This window comes from Anser brachyrhynchus (assembly GCF_964034855.1).
Source record: "Anser brachyrhynchus genome assembly, chromosome: 24".
NCBI classification, from domain to species: Eukaryota; Metazoa; Chordata; class Aves; order Anseriformes; family Anatidae; genus Anser; species Anser brachyrhynchus.
In genome coordinates, this window is record NC_137717.1 from 7,604,185 (window position 1) to 7,621,226 (window position 17,042).

General features: G+C 40.3%; 1 protein-coding gene across 2 annotated transcripts in view; it reads right to left on the reverse strand.

Moving 5' to 3' along the window:
- Positions 1-17,042, reverse strand: part of RLF (RLF zinc finger) — a 50,247-nt gene that overhangs the window by 13,717 nt on the left and 19,488 nt on the right. For both annotated transcript variants that reach the window (XM_080566773.1, XM_080566774.1), the window contains 3 exons: positions 11,801-11,933; positions 7,203-7,405; positions 599-735 (listed from right to left, as the gene is read on the reverse strand). In XM_080566773.1, the coding sequence (XP_080422899.1) occupies positions 599-735; positions 7,203-7,405; positions 11,801-11,933 (473 nt within the window). The remainder of the gene's footprint in view (positions 1-598; positions 736-7,202; positions 7,406-11,800; positions 11,934-17,042) is intronic.

Here is a 17,042-nt window from a genome sequence, read left to right on the forward strand (position 1 = left end):
TCCCTACTTGATTCTACCAGCTTGTCACTGCTGAAATAGATGCAAAAATGTTTTGTATCTCTAGACAGTTTAAGGGAGTAGAGAAGTTTTAGACTCTCAATTCCTACTACTTATCTCTCTGTGGAAGAAGTGAAAAAAAGCATCAAACTCCTACGAGTTTATTCAAGAGTGAAGAATGGAACTGAATTACAACATGCTTTGTGGAACCACAAAGTTTGTGCGTGTAATATTAATCCAGACAGCGCTGTTCCAGCATTACTTACAGAGATACTACATTGTCAAAACAATACTGCCAATGCCAACAATACAAGTGTTGTTTTATTTTTGAACAATTTTGACATTACTTTTGTCTGATAGCCATTTGGTGACAAACTGCTCTCTTCCTGCAACTATGACTTAACAAGGCTAAAGATGAGCTATTTACATTGTCATAAGTTATCTAGAAAGCATTTCAGTCTGATGTACTTCTCAAATAAATTTACATTCATTTCACTACATATTTTTTTACTTGACCAGCTCAATTATTTTGCATGAAAGCCAGTAAGCAGTGAAGAAAAGAACAGTTAAATTAAAAGAGTCAGTAATATTTACTACTTACCAAGAACAATACACATTTGCTGTTTGAAGCTGATGAGTAAGATATGTTGTACAAAGAATAAACGCAGTGTTTTCTTGTCCCTCAGATTCCAGATTACATATGATGTCTAGTACTTCTTTGCAATCCACCTTCGCAATCTGAAAAAAAAGTAGAAGAGGCACTTCTGAACATGTTTACAGAAGAAATGCATGTTTACTGTATCAAAGGAAGTAGTCTCACAAACGAACAAAACACTGTCTCCGTTTAATACAGAGTTCACACCACATCTTTCAGCTATGGAACAGTATAAAAAGTTAGTTCTTATCCTTTACTTTTCTTCAGGACCATCTTCCATTTTGGACAGTTCAGCAAAATATTTATGTAAAGGCAACACTTTACCTAAAACTCCCAACTTCTCTGCATTTGAAAGCATTTCTGTTTTCCTCCTGACAATTAAAACCCAGGTCTAAGAAGGTCAAGAGATCTGAAAAAGCAAGTCTCTTGCCCTCTTGGCCCATAACCATTAATTCTGAACAATCATATTCCAAAACACGATGTTAAAAATGTAAGTGTTTAGAGAGAGAAAAGCCCATTGAAGTTCTGGATTTACAGATGCTCCTATTCAAAGAGTCAATCTCTTCTCTCAGTCAAGCCTCTCTTTAACCAAGCCACAGTCCCAAACCTACCTTTTATTTTCTGTCCTACATTCAAGCCCTAAACTTGGGAGTGCTACAGAAAACTGCTCCTTGCTTAGTTCTTGTTGTATTGTTCAAATGTACACTTAACTGAAGGGCTAAAAACAATGCCATCTCCTAGATTGCTAAAACTGCAATTACAGAGCAAGTGGAAAAAAATAAAGAAAAAAAAAACAAACCAAAACATTGCAAACTGCAGACTCTCGCCTTATTGTAACACCAAACCCCTGCTCCTCCTTCCAGTAGGAATGCCAAGAAAAAGATTTAATTCAAAACTCTGAGTAGCCCTGTAGGGCAGAAAAAAGGACTTGAAGAAAAAAAATACAGCTCTAGTCTTTGATCAGCACTGTCACATCTGTTGTAGAGAACTGTTATATACTACGTACCTTGAGATGTATGGGATTATATTAATGCAGCTCCTTAATTCTCATCTCTGCAAGCAGTACCCTTTTTATGCTATCGTATTTGTTAGGTGCTTACAGGCACACATTTTCAGCTCATTTGGAAAGTCACTGAACGTGTCTCAATTGGATAACTCCAATTTTCTCATAGTCTTCTTTTGTGACTTCACTTAGTTATTCTTATTCTTTAGAAATCACAAATTCAATCAGCATACTTTGTAATGCAAATTAGGAAAAAGTTATATGACCCCAACTTTTGTCTCAGATAATTTCCATAATTATATACTGCCATTGTATCACTCAGTATCACAGCAAACATTCTTAAATAATGCCAAAAGGTTGCAGTGTTCTGATACAAAAATGATCTTCCAGGTCTTCACTTTTAGAAAAACAGAAATTGGCAGTGCGTGCAAATATAGGATAGGTTGCCCTGACAAATGTGAAGATGGCATGACAGTCTGTGACCTGCTTGAACATGCATCACTTGAGAGAGACTATGCTCAGTTTCTAAAAAGCCCATAAATAAATAATCACTCAACTTAGGCAGTTTGAACAACACAGTGCCACTTTTAAAGCTACAAACTTAAAACCTACTTATTGTTTATTAGGCTACAGTACACCAGAAAACACATTTTTAATAGTCATCAGTTACTCCTAGCTCAGGCTCACACTAAAACGAGATTTGGCGCTTATCTTACGCTGTCAGTTCCTCCACAGTGAGCTGGACCAAAAGGAACAGCTCTATCACCAACTCCAGCAGCCTGCAGTCACACAGCATATTGGATTCGCTCCTTCCCACCTAGAAACGTGATTCTTTTTGGCAAAACTCACTCATATTCAGGATCTCAAACATTGAGGTAGCAGACAGGCAATTTGCTTTCAACTCTTGTGTATTTCAAACTTTGTCAATAATCCAGGTGGTTTTAGACCGTCAGATTTTAACAATAATATTTACAACAAAAAATTCTAAATGCACAACTAGAAATCAACCCACAGCATGCAGTCAAACACTAAGTGACAAATTAGACACCTAAGTGAAAACGTATATATTAAACATCAAGTTCTGAACTGCACTTGTTATTCCATCAGAAACCCAAACGAACTGACAGCTGAATAAAAGCTCAGACTACAGAAAGAACAACAACAAAGTATTTTATATTAAGATTTTTTGAAAAATGCTGTCATTCTCCCTGCATTCTGTTGTCAAGAAGGATGCCAGGCTACTCCTCAAAGTTACTGTATTTGGAGAACTTTAAACTAGATTTGAAGGGGGATGGAGTTGTAGCTGGGCTTCCACCGGTGGGGCAGCAGCGCTCTAGTATTCATGAAGACTGGGATGCCTCCCACCCTCCTAGGGTGAAATTGGCAAGCTCAGCTCACTCCCCGAAGTGCCTGTACACCAATGCATGCAGCACAGGGAATAAGCAGGAGGAGTTAGAAATCAGTGTTAGGTCAGGAGATTATGATCTGGTGGCAGTTACAGAGACATGGTGGGACAGCTCACATGGCTGGAATGCGGTCAGGGATGGCTATGTCCTGCTCAGGAAAGACAGGCTAGCAAGGCGAGGTGGCGGAGTTGCTCTTTATGTGAGAGAGCAACTAGATTGTATTGAGTACTGTCCAGGGGCAGATGAGGAGCGAGTTGAGAGTCTGTGAGTGAGAATTAACAGGCAGGCTGGCATGGGGGATACTGTTGTGGGTGTCAAGATCAGGATGAGGAAGGTGACAAGGCCTTCTACAAGCAGCTGATAGCAGCCTCACAATCACAGGCCCTGGTTATCAGGGGGGATTTCAACTACCCTGTTATTTGCTGGAAGGCCTACTCAGCCAGCCAGCTGCAGTCCAGGAGGTTCCTTCAGTGTACTGATGGTAACTTCCTGATGCACGTGGTGGATGTGCCAACTAGGAGAGGAGAGCTACTGGATCTTGTCCTCACCAACAGGGAAGGGCTGTTGAAGTGGTGAAGGCTGAGGGCAGCCCTGGTTGCAGCGACCATGAGATGGTGGAGTTCAGGATCTCATGTGGCAGGAACAGAATACCAAGCAGAATCGCAACACTGGACTTCAGTAGGGCCAACTTTGGCCTTTTCAAGCAATTGCCAGGGGAAATCCCATGGGACAGGGTACTTGAAGGTAAAGGGGCCCAAGACAGTTGGTTGGCACTCAAGGACTGCTTCTTCCAAGCCCAAGATCAGAGCATCCCAACAGGTATGAAGTCAAGAAACGGAGCTAGGAGACCTGCATGATTAAACAGGGAACTGCTGGGCAAACTCAAGTGGAAGAGGAGAGTCTACAGATCATGGAAGGAAGGGCTGGCCACTTGGGAGGAATATAAGACTGTTGTCAGAGGACGTAGGGAGGCAATGAGGAAAGCTAAGGCCTCCTTAGAATTAAACTTTGCAAGAGGGGTCAAGGACAACAGAAAGGGCTTCTTCAAATACATTGTGGATAAAACTAACACTAGAGGCAATGTAGGCCCACTGATTAATGAGGTGGGTGCCCTGTTGACAGAAGATAAAGAGAAGGTAAAGAGAAGGCAGAGTCACTGAATGCCTTCTTTGTCTCTGTCTATAATGCCATAGGCTGTCCTGAGGAGCCCCATATCCCTGAGGCCCCAGAGGAAGTCAGGATAAAGGAGGAGTTTGCCTTGGTTGATGAGAACTGGGTTAAGAGCAATTAAGCAATCTGGACATCCATAAATCCATGGGTCCTGATGGGATGCACCCGCAGGTGCTGAGGGAGCTAGTGGAAGTCAGTGCTAGGCCATTCTCCATCGTCTTTGGTAAGGCATCGGGAGAGGTGCCTGAGGACTGGAGGAAAGCAAATGTCACTCCAGTCTTCAAAAAGGGTAAGAAGGAGGACCCGAGTAACTGCAGACAGGACAGCCTCACCTCCATCCCTGGAAAGGTGATGGAACAACTTATCCTTGGCGTTGTCTCCAGTCATATCAAGGATAAAAGGGTCATGAGGGGCAGTCACCATGGCTTTACCAAGGGGAAAATCATGTTTGAACAACCTGATAGCCTTTTATGAAGACACAGCCAGGTAGATAGATGATGGAAAAGCAGTGGATGTGGTCTACCATCATTTCAGTGAAACATTTGACACCATCTCCCACAGCATCCTCGCAGCTAAACTAAGGAAGTGGGGTCCGGATGATCGGGTAGTGAGGTGGACTGTGAACTGGCTGGTGGAAAGAAGACAGTTGTGGTCAGTGGGACGGAGTCTACTTGGAAGCCTGTATCTAGCGGAGTTCCTCAGGGGTCAGTACTGGGACCAATACTATTCTAACACAATGTTAGGGATTGGAAGGGACCTTCAAACATCATCTAGTCCAATAATCCTATATATATTCAATATATTGATATATATTAATATATATTTCAATATATTCATCAATGACTTGGATAAAGGAATAGAGTGCGCTGTCAACAAGTTTGCTGATGACACCAAACTGAGAGTGGCTGACACGCTGGAAAGCTGTGCTGCCATCCAGCAAGATCCAGACAGGCTGGGGAGTTGGGCGGGGAGAAGTTTAATGAAATATAACAACGGCAAGTGTAGAGTCCTGCATCCGGGCAAGAACAGGTACCGGTATAGGTTGGGGACTGACCTGTCAGAGAGCAGCATAGGGGAAAGGGACCTGGGGGTCCTGGTGGGCAGTGGGTTGACCATGAGCCAGCACTGTGCCCTTATGGCCAAGAAGGCCAATGGCATCTGGGGTGTATCATAAGGAGTGTGGTTAGTAGGTCAAGAGAGGTTCGCCTCCCCCTCTACTCTGCCCTAGTAAGACCACATCTGGAATATTGTGTCCAGTTCTGGGCCCCTTAGTTCAAGAAGGACAGGTTAACTGCTTGAGAGAGTCCAGCGCAGAGCCACAAGGATGATTAAGGGAGGGGAGCATCTCCCTTACGAGGAAAGGCTGAGGTAGCTGGGTCTCTTTAGCCTGGAGAAGAGGAGACTAAGGGGTGACCTTATTAATATTCAAAAAAAAGTAAAGGGGGAGTGTCAGGAGGATGGAGCCAGGATGTTCTTGGTGATATCTAATGATAGGACAAGGGGCAACGGGTGCAAGCTGGAACATAGGAGGTTCCGCTTAAATAGGAGACAGAACTTTTTTTTTTTTTTTTACAGTAAGGGTGACAGAACAGTGGAACAGACTGTCCAGGGGGGTTGTGGAGTTTCCTTCTCTAGACATTCAAAACCCACCTGGACGCCTTCCTGTGTGACTTGAAATAGGTGTTCCTGCTCTGGCAGGGGGACTGGACTAGATGACCTTTCAAGGTCCCTTCCAGTCCCTAACATTCTGTGATATGGAACATACAACCATGTCTTGACTTTGTCTACCACGTCATTTTAGTTTGAAGAAGTTTTAACGTTACAAGGATATTTCAATACCTATGTCATCATAAAAAACATCCTCCCACTAACCTAAGCCTTCTACCTTTTTTTTCTTTTTTTAATATCACATAACATTAATAAAGGGATAAGAGGGAAATTATGTTAGGGGGAGATAATTTTAGAACAAGAGGGAATGGCCTCAAGTTGTGCCAGCTGTGTTCAGTTTGGATATTAGGAGAAATTTCTTCTCAGAAAGAGTGGTTAGGCATTAGAACAGGATGCCCAGGGAGGTGGTAGTGTCACTGTCCTGGGGGTGTGTCCTGGTTTTGGCTAGGATAGTTAATTTTCCTCCTAGTAGCTGGTAGGGTGCTGTGCTTGGGATTAGGATGAGAAGAGTGATGATAACACACTGATGTTTTAATTGTTGCAGAGCAGTGCTTACACTAAGCACTAAGCCAAGGACTTTACAGCTTCTCACTTTGTCCTGCCAAGATGCAGGCTGGGGGTGCAGCAAGAGCTGGGAGGGGGGATGGACCCAGGACAGCTGACCCAAACTGGCCAAAGGGGTATTCCATACCATCTGGCGTCATGCTGAACAATTAATATGGGGGGGCTGGCTGCTTGGGAATAGGTTGGGCATCGGTCAGTGGGTGGTAAGCAACTTCATTGTGCATCACTTGTTTTGTACACGTTACTATTAGTAGTACTATCATTATTATTTTCCTTTCTTTTCTGTCCTAATAAACTGTCTTTATCTCAACTGACAGGCTTTCATTTTTTTCTGATTCTCTCCCCCATCCCAGAGAGGGAGGGTGAGCGAATGGCTGTGTGGTGCTTAGCTGCTGGCTGGGTTAAACCACAACAAGGTGTTTTAAGAAAAGGCTGGATGTGGTACTTAGAGACACAATTTAGTGGTAGGAGTCAGAAAGGACAGCTTTACATTTGTATTTTGCTTACAAGGGGAACTGAAGTTACAAGATTTATTTTAAGACTTCAAATACATCTAACCTCGAAGGCAAGCAACACAATACATAACTACACTAGCAGTTAATACAAATGTTCTTTACTACTGCAGTCTCTAATAGATCATTTTATCTTTTGCAACTCCATTGCAACACTTTATTTCTGCAATACAGAGAACTGAAGTTAAAGAACAAAATTCTAAAATAGGGACTATGGATTTACTAACCTCCTTAATGGAGTCTTCATTAGGCAGCATAGAACACACACATGTGATGTAGGCTTGGCGAAAAGATGAAACATTTGCAATTTCTGGAGAATCTGCACACAATTTTGACAAGAAAGTAGCTTGTGGGATGCAGTTTGACTTCATCAAATGTTTTATTCGCATCTGCAGAAAGGAAGGCCCTTCTCGTGTAATCAATTTATTAGCTATGAAAAGAAAAAAAAGTTGTTAAATGGTATATTCTCAAAGCTAACACTTAACTGAAACTGTCTCACTGCATTCACACTTTAGTACAAATTTGTATAAGCTTTCTTAGAAAACACTAGGTGTGATAAAAAGTGACAGCAATAAATGCAGTATATTTTCCCACACACATTCAGAACAAATGAGTAGGGAGAGAATGCTGGGATATAGAAAATGGGGGATGGAAATCACATCAAATGATTGCATCCATTAAGGCAATACAGAATTATGCCATGGCAGTGACGGAAGGACACTGATCAGACTATATTGTATTTTGAACAAGATACCACTAGTCTAGCTGAGATTCAGCATCTTCAACTGTTAATTGTAGCTTCATATTACAAGACAAAAGTAAGAAAAATATTTCAGCCAAAGATTTTTCCACCTAATCTGTTAAACACATTGCCAAAATATGCAGAATGAATTTCAGAGAGAAAATATTTTTATGGTACTTTTGAAAAACAGTATCTGAGACACGCTAGGCTTATACTCTAGATCAACCGAACAACTAATTATTACAAGAGACTGTGAGCTAATTCCATATTAAAAATTCAATTATTTTTGTAATTGGTTAGCAAAATTTATTTAATCAAGTTTAAAACCAAAAAAAAGCTGAGTTAGGAATTAAAGCCATTTTTATATTAGTTCAAGACATCTGATTGAAAACCTCACCATGTAGTTTGAATCTTTCCAGGTACTTAAGATGTACTTTGCCTTAGCTGAAGAAATAGTATGATTCTCAACAGCTATGGGCTATTCCCAGCTTTAAAAACATCTAATACAAAGGTAGCTTGATAGTCTCCAGATATGTATATATTTCAAAAGACCCTTGAAAATTAAGAGAAAGGAGTCGATGTGTTCTTACACTGCATGTAATCACAGAGATCTTAAATATCAAATGTATTTAAATAAATTTAATTTTAGATGATTGAAGTAGCATCCATTTACAGCACTTCAAAAGATATTCTGTGAAACTGCTGTTGCACTAAAGGATAAAATGGTTAAAAGCAACTGAAAAACCACTGTACTAGAACTCTTTCTGTACCTTTACTCAATACGCCTGTCATTCCTGTTGTGGCCTGTAAGAAGTGTATTTTCATTCCTACTATCTCTATCAAATGTAAGGCAGCAGTCAGAAAAGACTAAGTTTCCATAAAAGAACATCAAACAGATCAAAGGAGTGACAGAATTAAATGAAGGAAGAAAAACTTGGTAACTGATCGGTGATTTCCATCTTGTATTACAGCTACAGGTGTTTACCTGATGATGATTCTGAAGGTAAAAATGGATTAAAGTAATCCAGCAGATACCTAGGTAATTTATAATTGTTTAATCTATGCTCTGATCGTGTCCTATACAAGGCAAGAAGAATAATTCCAGCTTAGACATCATTTGACTTCCAGGAAGTCTATTACAGCAGAATCTGACCTCCTAAAGCAGAGAAAAGAAGGGACTGAAGGAAGAAATCAAAGTGAAAAACAACTGACAAGATTCTACGAAGCATGGTGTGGTAAAACTTCATGGATCATTTCAGCATTAACACTGGAAGTCACTGAATTACACTTGTCTGATGATGAAAAGATATACCAGATATGTTAACAGCACAGTCTAATAGATGAAAAATAAAGATTTTCATCACCATAATTTATTGGCACATACAGCAAGATTTCTTTAAATTTTCATTTTGTCTTGCTCCACTGTGTTGGGTATACAAATCTGACACATTCATCTCCCTGATGAAAAGTAAAGTCTATGTATGCCTTCAAATCTAGTTCTCTTTTTTTTTTCCATAAGATTTTAGAGCTCTATGATTCATGACATATATATATTACCTGGAATTGTTTTAAAATGTTATTGAATATTTGGTTACAATTTCTGGAGAATCCTATGGCCTATGTTGTCTTTCCCAGAGTTATACACTCTCCAAGAAAACCTGCAACTTTGCAGCACCTGTTCAATATGCTTATACTCTAAAAGGCTAACAGGAACAAAACCAACTAAACTAAAACCCCTGTCTCCTCCATAACATAAGGGCACAGAACTACATAATTTAAGTACCGCAGTATTACTCTATTATACCTGTAGTTATTAAACATCCCTATTCCCTCTCTTAGTCACTATTTTCTCAGTTCCATTACTAATAATAACATTACTTCTTTCATCTACCAGTTTTGTATATTTGCTGCAAACTAGAACAGCAGGAACAGGAGAGATCTCACACAGCACTCGTTGCCTTTTCAGTGCTTATCCTTTCACACAAGCTCTATTGCTACTTACTGTTACACGTATCGTCTGTTGAAAGCACTCAGTATCTGAAATATCTTGTTTGGATGCAAAGATGACAAGTTTGAAAAGCCTGTAGAAAGATCTTTCAGATATGTCTAAAAAGCTACGTTGTGTGTAACAGGCCACAAAGATGACACTTTTCTTGACTCTAAGATATTCCAAAAGCAAGCAAGCAACCCCCCTCCCCCCCAACAACAACAAAACAACAACAACAACAACAAAGCAAAACCCAACCACCCACAAATAAGGTTTTCAAGATCACCACAGAAGAAGGACACTTAGTGAGAAGAGACATTTTAGGTAGATATTTGGGTTCTTAGAACCGGCCTTTTAGATGGCAGTTCTGACCGCCACCTCTTTAACCTTACGTTTTACTTGAGAAATCTTGCTTTGATAGACTGGTCTAACAAATGATTCAAAAGTCATATTCAGATTGTTTAAGCATGTCTGCATCTACTCTAGACTGTGTGAAAATGCATCTGAGCAGCTACAGAATTTCCAGAATAGCTCCAATGTCCTGTTGCCTCTGCTTGCATCACATGAAAGAAACTCAAATGAGAGCACCTCTTCTGGGCACATATTCAGCTCCAGCTAAATAGACAAATATGTACTAAATAAAGAACTCAATGGAATCAATAAATTCCAGGTTGCTGCATTTTCTCAGAAACAGGGACCTACACCCAGCCCAATTCAACATGGTCACAGATGTGTCAATCAATCAATTCCTTGTCTGCAGAAGCTCTGTCCCAAATTAAAAGACAAAGGACTGAACTACGCTATTATTGTTGAAGACAAGAGGTAGTCTGAACCACATCACAGGAAGTAACAAGGTACTCTTGCAAAGGAATGAAGTGTGGAAGCCATTGATAAAATCAGTCACATGTATAAGATGCAATTAAATCTATAAAGGAGTCCACACAGAAGCACGTGAATTCACATTAGTCCACCAGAACAGATCTTGGCTTCCCACAGGTAAAGCTTGTTGAACAAAACAGTTGAAGATTTTCAGGATGTAATTATTTTCAGTAAGAGGAACAAATTTTGAAATGCAAGTCTGAGCAGAAATCCACTAAAAGCAGCAACTGGATGTCCTAAAAATACTAGTAATGAAAAGCTCCAAAGCAGGATATTAGTGGTAGATAATTCTCCCCAAAACATGTTAGAGATGGGATTAACTAGTCTTTGGAGTTTGAGTGCTTCTGCTATACTTTAAGTGAAGACTAGCAAAGATAGTACAACTCAAAGAGAGGCTACCCAAAGCCAAGAAGAAGGATTCTGCTGTGGAAGAAAGCTTGACTTAAAATCCTTGCTTATGGTGCCTTAATTTTAAGGAAAATATTTTAAGCTTGTCCCCCTCTTTGTTATTTTTAATTTAATTTAGAATATCACCAAGATAAACTGTGGTCTCATGTACTGTTAATGGAACAACTAGAAGAAATACCTGCAAGTACTCGAAACCACTAATAGGTAGGAAAAAATTCAGTGAGTAAAAATATAGAGTTTAAGAGAAGACATTAAAAAGTTACATGAAATTACACTAAAAATTATTTTTTCTTGACCTCATTTTTTTTGATTCAAGATATTATATCGATAGTCTAAACGCAATCAGCTTCCCAGCCCAAAACTTAATAAAAGGTAACCTTTAAACTCATGTCTCCCCTTCAAATGCACACTTTACTTGCATCTTCTTTACCTTTGAAAGATGTGGACATTAACTACTCCTTCCTGTGAACCACTCAGGAAATCATTCAAAATCACAGCTATGCAGAACAAAGCACCTTAGGGAGCAAAAATCCCCCCCCCCTTTTTTTTTAATAATGAAAAAAGAAATGCTTCTTTTAAAAAATGGACTAAATTATTTGTGGTATAGCCCAGGTGGAGATATGTTAGAGAGGATTCAGTGTACTAGTGAGACAGTTTCAATCATAAGTATTATTTAGCAGCCTATGAATACTACCGCACGAAGCAATTTAAACTGCAACTCCCTTCTGACTTTTAATCAGTTTCCTCATCAAAATTGCACCAAGTTCTCTCTTAATAACCCCATCTTATCTCTAAAATCGTATGCTTACCTTCCTCTGTTTCTACTGGTTGCTGGGATAGAATTTTAAGAAGAACTGGATTTTTCCACACTCCTTCCCTTGTGATATCCACCAGTATTTGGAGGTTGTTATTCCCAAATTCCAGTAAAGCATCATGTGAATCCTACAACATGAAAAATAAATCATTAGAAGTCTTTGCTAAACATTACTTTAATGTAATTTTTATTAAAATATAATAAAATACTAGGACATAATTTAATTTTACACTATTCTTCTAAGTCATTACTGTTCTGACATGCTTGCATTGGCGTCTTCACAACACATCCTTTTTCATATATGCTTCTCTAATGCTACAATAAAGCCTCCCGATTTCCATATACTGAAACTCAGCTGTAATGACAGCTCAAAAAAACAACTGTTCTGCAGTTGTAACTTTTGCAATTTTCATGTTTCTTCATGCATGCATGTAGCAATTTCCTCATTTTTAAATCTACCACTACTTTCTAACTTTTAAATATTTTTTTTTTGCATAAAAGACGAAGGGTTTTATAATAAAGCATGTAATGCCAACTGAGAAATTGGAATTAAGACTAATTGCTTCTCAAAATGAATAAAAAACATTGCGAGTCTCAGACTATATTTACTGTTAACACTAGTGAGATAAGATGGTCATTTCTTTGAGAGATACTAAAGCATGCTGTTTGGTACAAAGTCCAAATTCACAGTTACGTTCTTCTAATCAGTACCCTCTGATAGGGCAGTCCAGTGCCATCAAGTGTTTGCACCTTCTTGCAGAAGAAGGGTTCTGAGAGAGCAGCATACAAATTTTAGCTGATTTGATTTGGATGGACAGTGAAGCAGTGATTAAAAATCGTCCTAAAATTCAATGCAGAGGAAGGGGGAGCTGCCAGCATTCAACTGTCACTCACTAGTCTGAGGAAAATGAGACGGAAAAATCATCTTTAAGGGGGGAACAGTGTGCACTAGGAGGGGCTCAGAAAGGACTCTCATCTGCCAAAAGGGTGAGGCAGATGAGGGGTCGTAAGAAGATGCAGATTTCCTGGTGGTTACGCATGTGAGAAAACTCAGGGAACTTAAACAGAAAGCAGAGCACAACATAAACAGCAGAGACTGCTGTACAACACTCACAATCCTGACCAAAGTGGATCATGAATAACTTCTTTAATCAAGATGAATACTCATTTCTACTTTATACAGACACACCATTCCCCTGAAAACTAATCCATGCATAGCACATTTGCAAATCAAGATCCAAGTATTTCCAATCCTGACAGTTTTGATGCTGTGAAAACTGACTCAGAGACACAGCACACTGAACAGGTCTCCAACAGAGAGGTTCATCCATGAAACCTGTTTGCATTGCACTATCCTCAGGGAAATCAAGCCCTACCATTTTTAATTCTGGAAATCTGAGGGAAGAATAATAGAAATAACATGGGAAAAGAAGGCTATAGTGTCAACACAGAAGAAAAGCAACTGGAAATGAACTCCTGCATTTAATGTTTCTACCAGGAAAACTGATACGCTGTTGACTTGCGCTGAAGAAGTAACAGTATCACTGAGCAAAATCTCCCCAGAACTGACAAAACTGAAGCTACCTAACTATCTGTAGTCAATTTGTGACTACACATGTAGTAAAAGCGTTCCTTCACACCGTGTTTTAAATTTGAGAGAGCATTTGATACATGACAATGTCCATTGGTTCTAACAAGCTGTGTTTAAAGTTGGCAGTACTTCTAATCACACAATCGTAGAATAGTTTGAGTTGGAAGGGACCTTTAAAGTCCAATCCTCCCACCTGACATGGGTAGGAACACCCTCCTCAAGAATAAGCTGCTCAAAGCCCCATCCAACCCGACCTCGAATACTCCCATGGACAGGGCATCCATAACTTCAGTTCCAGTGCCTCACCAACCTCAACAAAGAACTTCTTCTGAATATCTAATCTAAATCTACCCTCTTTTCGTTTAAAACTATTACTACTTAGCCTATCACTACAGGCTCTTGTAAATGCTGCCTCTTCAGCTTCACAGAAGCCCCACTTACCAGAAGGCCACTGTAAGGTCTCCCCAGAGCCTTCTTTTCTCCAGGCTGACCAACCCCAGCTCTCTCAGCCTCTCTTTGCAGAATAGATGCTCCAGCCATCTGATCAGCCTTGGGGCCCTCCTCTGGACCTGATCTAACATTCGCATTTTTCTTGTGCTGGGCATCCCACAGCTGGACGCAGTACTCCAGGTGGGATATCACAAGGGTAGAATAGGGAGCCAATTATCCCCCTCTGGACCTGCTGGTCCCACTACTTTTTGTACAGCCCAGGATATGCTTGGCTTTCTGCACCAACTAACAGGCTCACATCCAATTTCTCCTCCTCCAGCATCCCCAAGTTCTTCTCCACAGGGCTGATCTCAATCCATTTATTCACCAGGATTTACTGATGTTTGGGATCGCCCTGGCCCACGTGCAGCACCTTGCACTTGGCCTTGTTGAACTTCATGACGTTCATGGGAGCTCACTTTTCAAGCTCGTGTGGGTCCCTCTGGATGGCATCCTGGATGGCATCCCTTCCGCCATGTCACCACTCAGCTTGGTGTCATCTGCAAACTTGCTGAGGGTGCACTCAATCCCACTGAGTATGGCATCAGTAAAGATGCTAATAAGTACCAGTCCTAATACATACCCCTGAGAGATACCACTGATATCACTGATCTCCATGTGAACATTGAGACATTGACTGCAATTCTCTGGATGCAGCCATCCAGCTAATTCCGTATCCATCAAATAGCCCAATTCTGAAATCCATACTTCTCCAGTTGAGAGACAAGGATGCTGCTGTATGGGACCATATCAAAGGCCTTACAGAATTCCAGGTAAATGCATCGGTTGCTTTTCCCTTGTCCACCAATGTAGTTATTGAACCACAGAATACCAGTAGATTGTTCAGATTTGCCCTTGGTTGTCTGAATAACTGGTTGGCTGTCTGAATAACCTCCTTGTCTTCCATATGCTTTAACATAGCTTCAAGGATGATCTATTCCGTGATCTTCCCAGGCACACAGGTGAGGCCTGTCTGCAGTTCCTGCTCTTCCTTTCTATCATATTTTAAAAACTGGAGTGATGTTTCCCTTCTTCCAGTCACTGTGGACTTTACCTGACTGCTAAGACTTTTCAAGTATGATGGAGAGAGGCTTGGCAACTACATCAGCCAGTTCCCTCATGCCCTAGGATGCCATGTCATCAGGTCCTATAGGCTTATGTACAATGCTATTATTAACCTCAGGTTTCCTTCTAATACCCTGTTGTATTCTCTGTCTATACTGGAATTAGTTCCATGTTCTGAACTAACAGGTATTATCACTTCTATTAATAATTAATAATTGTAATTGTAATATATAGTATCTATTTATCACAATTGTGATTATTACAGATTATTAATAGAGTCTTTATTTTCCTTCAACTCTTCCTTCTCTACTCTTACACCTCTCCAGATTCCAGAATTAAACTGTGCTAACACTAGGACCACTCAGAATACTGGAGTAACCAAGGAGCCTTGTGTCACGGGTTGTCAAGACACAATGAACTTCTTTCTACATTGTAACATACAAGATGCATTCTTCAAGTTACTGAGTTATCTTCTATAACAAAGTAAATCTGCTATGAAAATACACAAGACTTTACCATTAGGCATACAGAGTAAAAGGCATCTTTGCATTTCATGGTTAGATACCCATTAATACAGTAGATATTGATGTTCAGCAGAGTCCCTAGTATCAGATGCTATTTTCAGACCAAGTTTAATGTTCTTACTTTCCTTTCTAACACTGCAACAAACTGTATTCCGTAAACCTCTGAACAGGAAACCCCAAATTTTAACTCGTGAGCAATGTACCCATGTACCAAGGAGGCAACCTTATTCCCAATAAGTGACTGAGAGCAGAAAATTACATTCTCACAGTGAGGTTTCATTTATGTTGATTCACAGCTGTCATAATTAATAGGCTCAGAAGTTTCTTCTTAAAGGACTTCTAATGACCATGAACCTATACTACCAGATATGCTACTTAATAAAACCCAAATTAAAGTGAAACAGAGCTAACACAGGCTTCCTTCCACCTACTCCCTAATTATCTACACCTACTCAAAGCATAACATAGCATACTAATAGAGCACAGAATAAACAAGTATTCCATTCCTTCAACACTAAAGTCTGTGTCCAGTATTAAGTTTATACTGATCCATATTCCTAACTACAGACTACAATTAAGAACAGTTTACTCTGTGAGTACAACAAAGACGTAGCCAACTAGCCTCAAACAATAGTTTTGAGCAATGTTACTCATTTCAGGCAGAAAACACTGCTGTGGTTTAACCTGGGTGGCAGCTAAGCACCACACAGCTGTTCACTCACCCTCCCCACTCCCTCTCTGGGATGGGGGAGAGAAACGGGAAAGTGAAGCCTGTGACTTGAGATAAAGACAGTTTATTAAGACAGGAAAATAATAATAATAATTATGATAATAGTACTACTACTACTAATGTGTATGAAACAAGTGATGCACAATGCAATTGCTCACCACCCACGGACCGATGCCCAGCCTATCCCCGAGCAGCCGGCCCCCCCCACCCCGGCCAGCCACCCCTATATATTGTTCAGCACGACGCCAGATGGTATGGAATACTCCTTTGGACGGTTTGGGTCAGCTGTCCTGGGTCTGTCCCCCCCAGCTCCTGCTGCACCCCCAGCCTGCTCGCTGGCAGGACAGAGCGAGAAGCTGAAAAGTCCTTGGCCTGGTGTAAGCACTGCTCTGCAACAATTAAAACATCAGCATGTTCTCAGCGCTCTTCTCATCCTAATCCAAAACATAGCACCCTACCAGCTACTAGGAGGAAAATTAACTCTGTCCTAACTGAAACCAGGACAAGCATTGTTATTCTTTAAGAAAAAATCTGATTTTTCACAAGTTACGTCTTTAGATTCATTGTACTCCAGAGCTAGGCTAATCTTCTTCCCTAATCTGCAGTCATCATATAAAGCAACAATATCCCCACGACCCTTTAAATAAACAGACTTTCCACCTATAATCACTCTTTAATGTAACAGGCAAATTAGGAAAGGAGGAAGAAAAAGCAAGTTAACAGTAATCAGCTACCACTGTTAAAATCCCATCTAAGCACTGGCCACCTTCAGCTGTCAGACTGTGTCTTGTAAGGTTTGATGCTTGACACTGGCTTGGATCTGGGATATTGCAGAGAT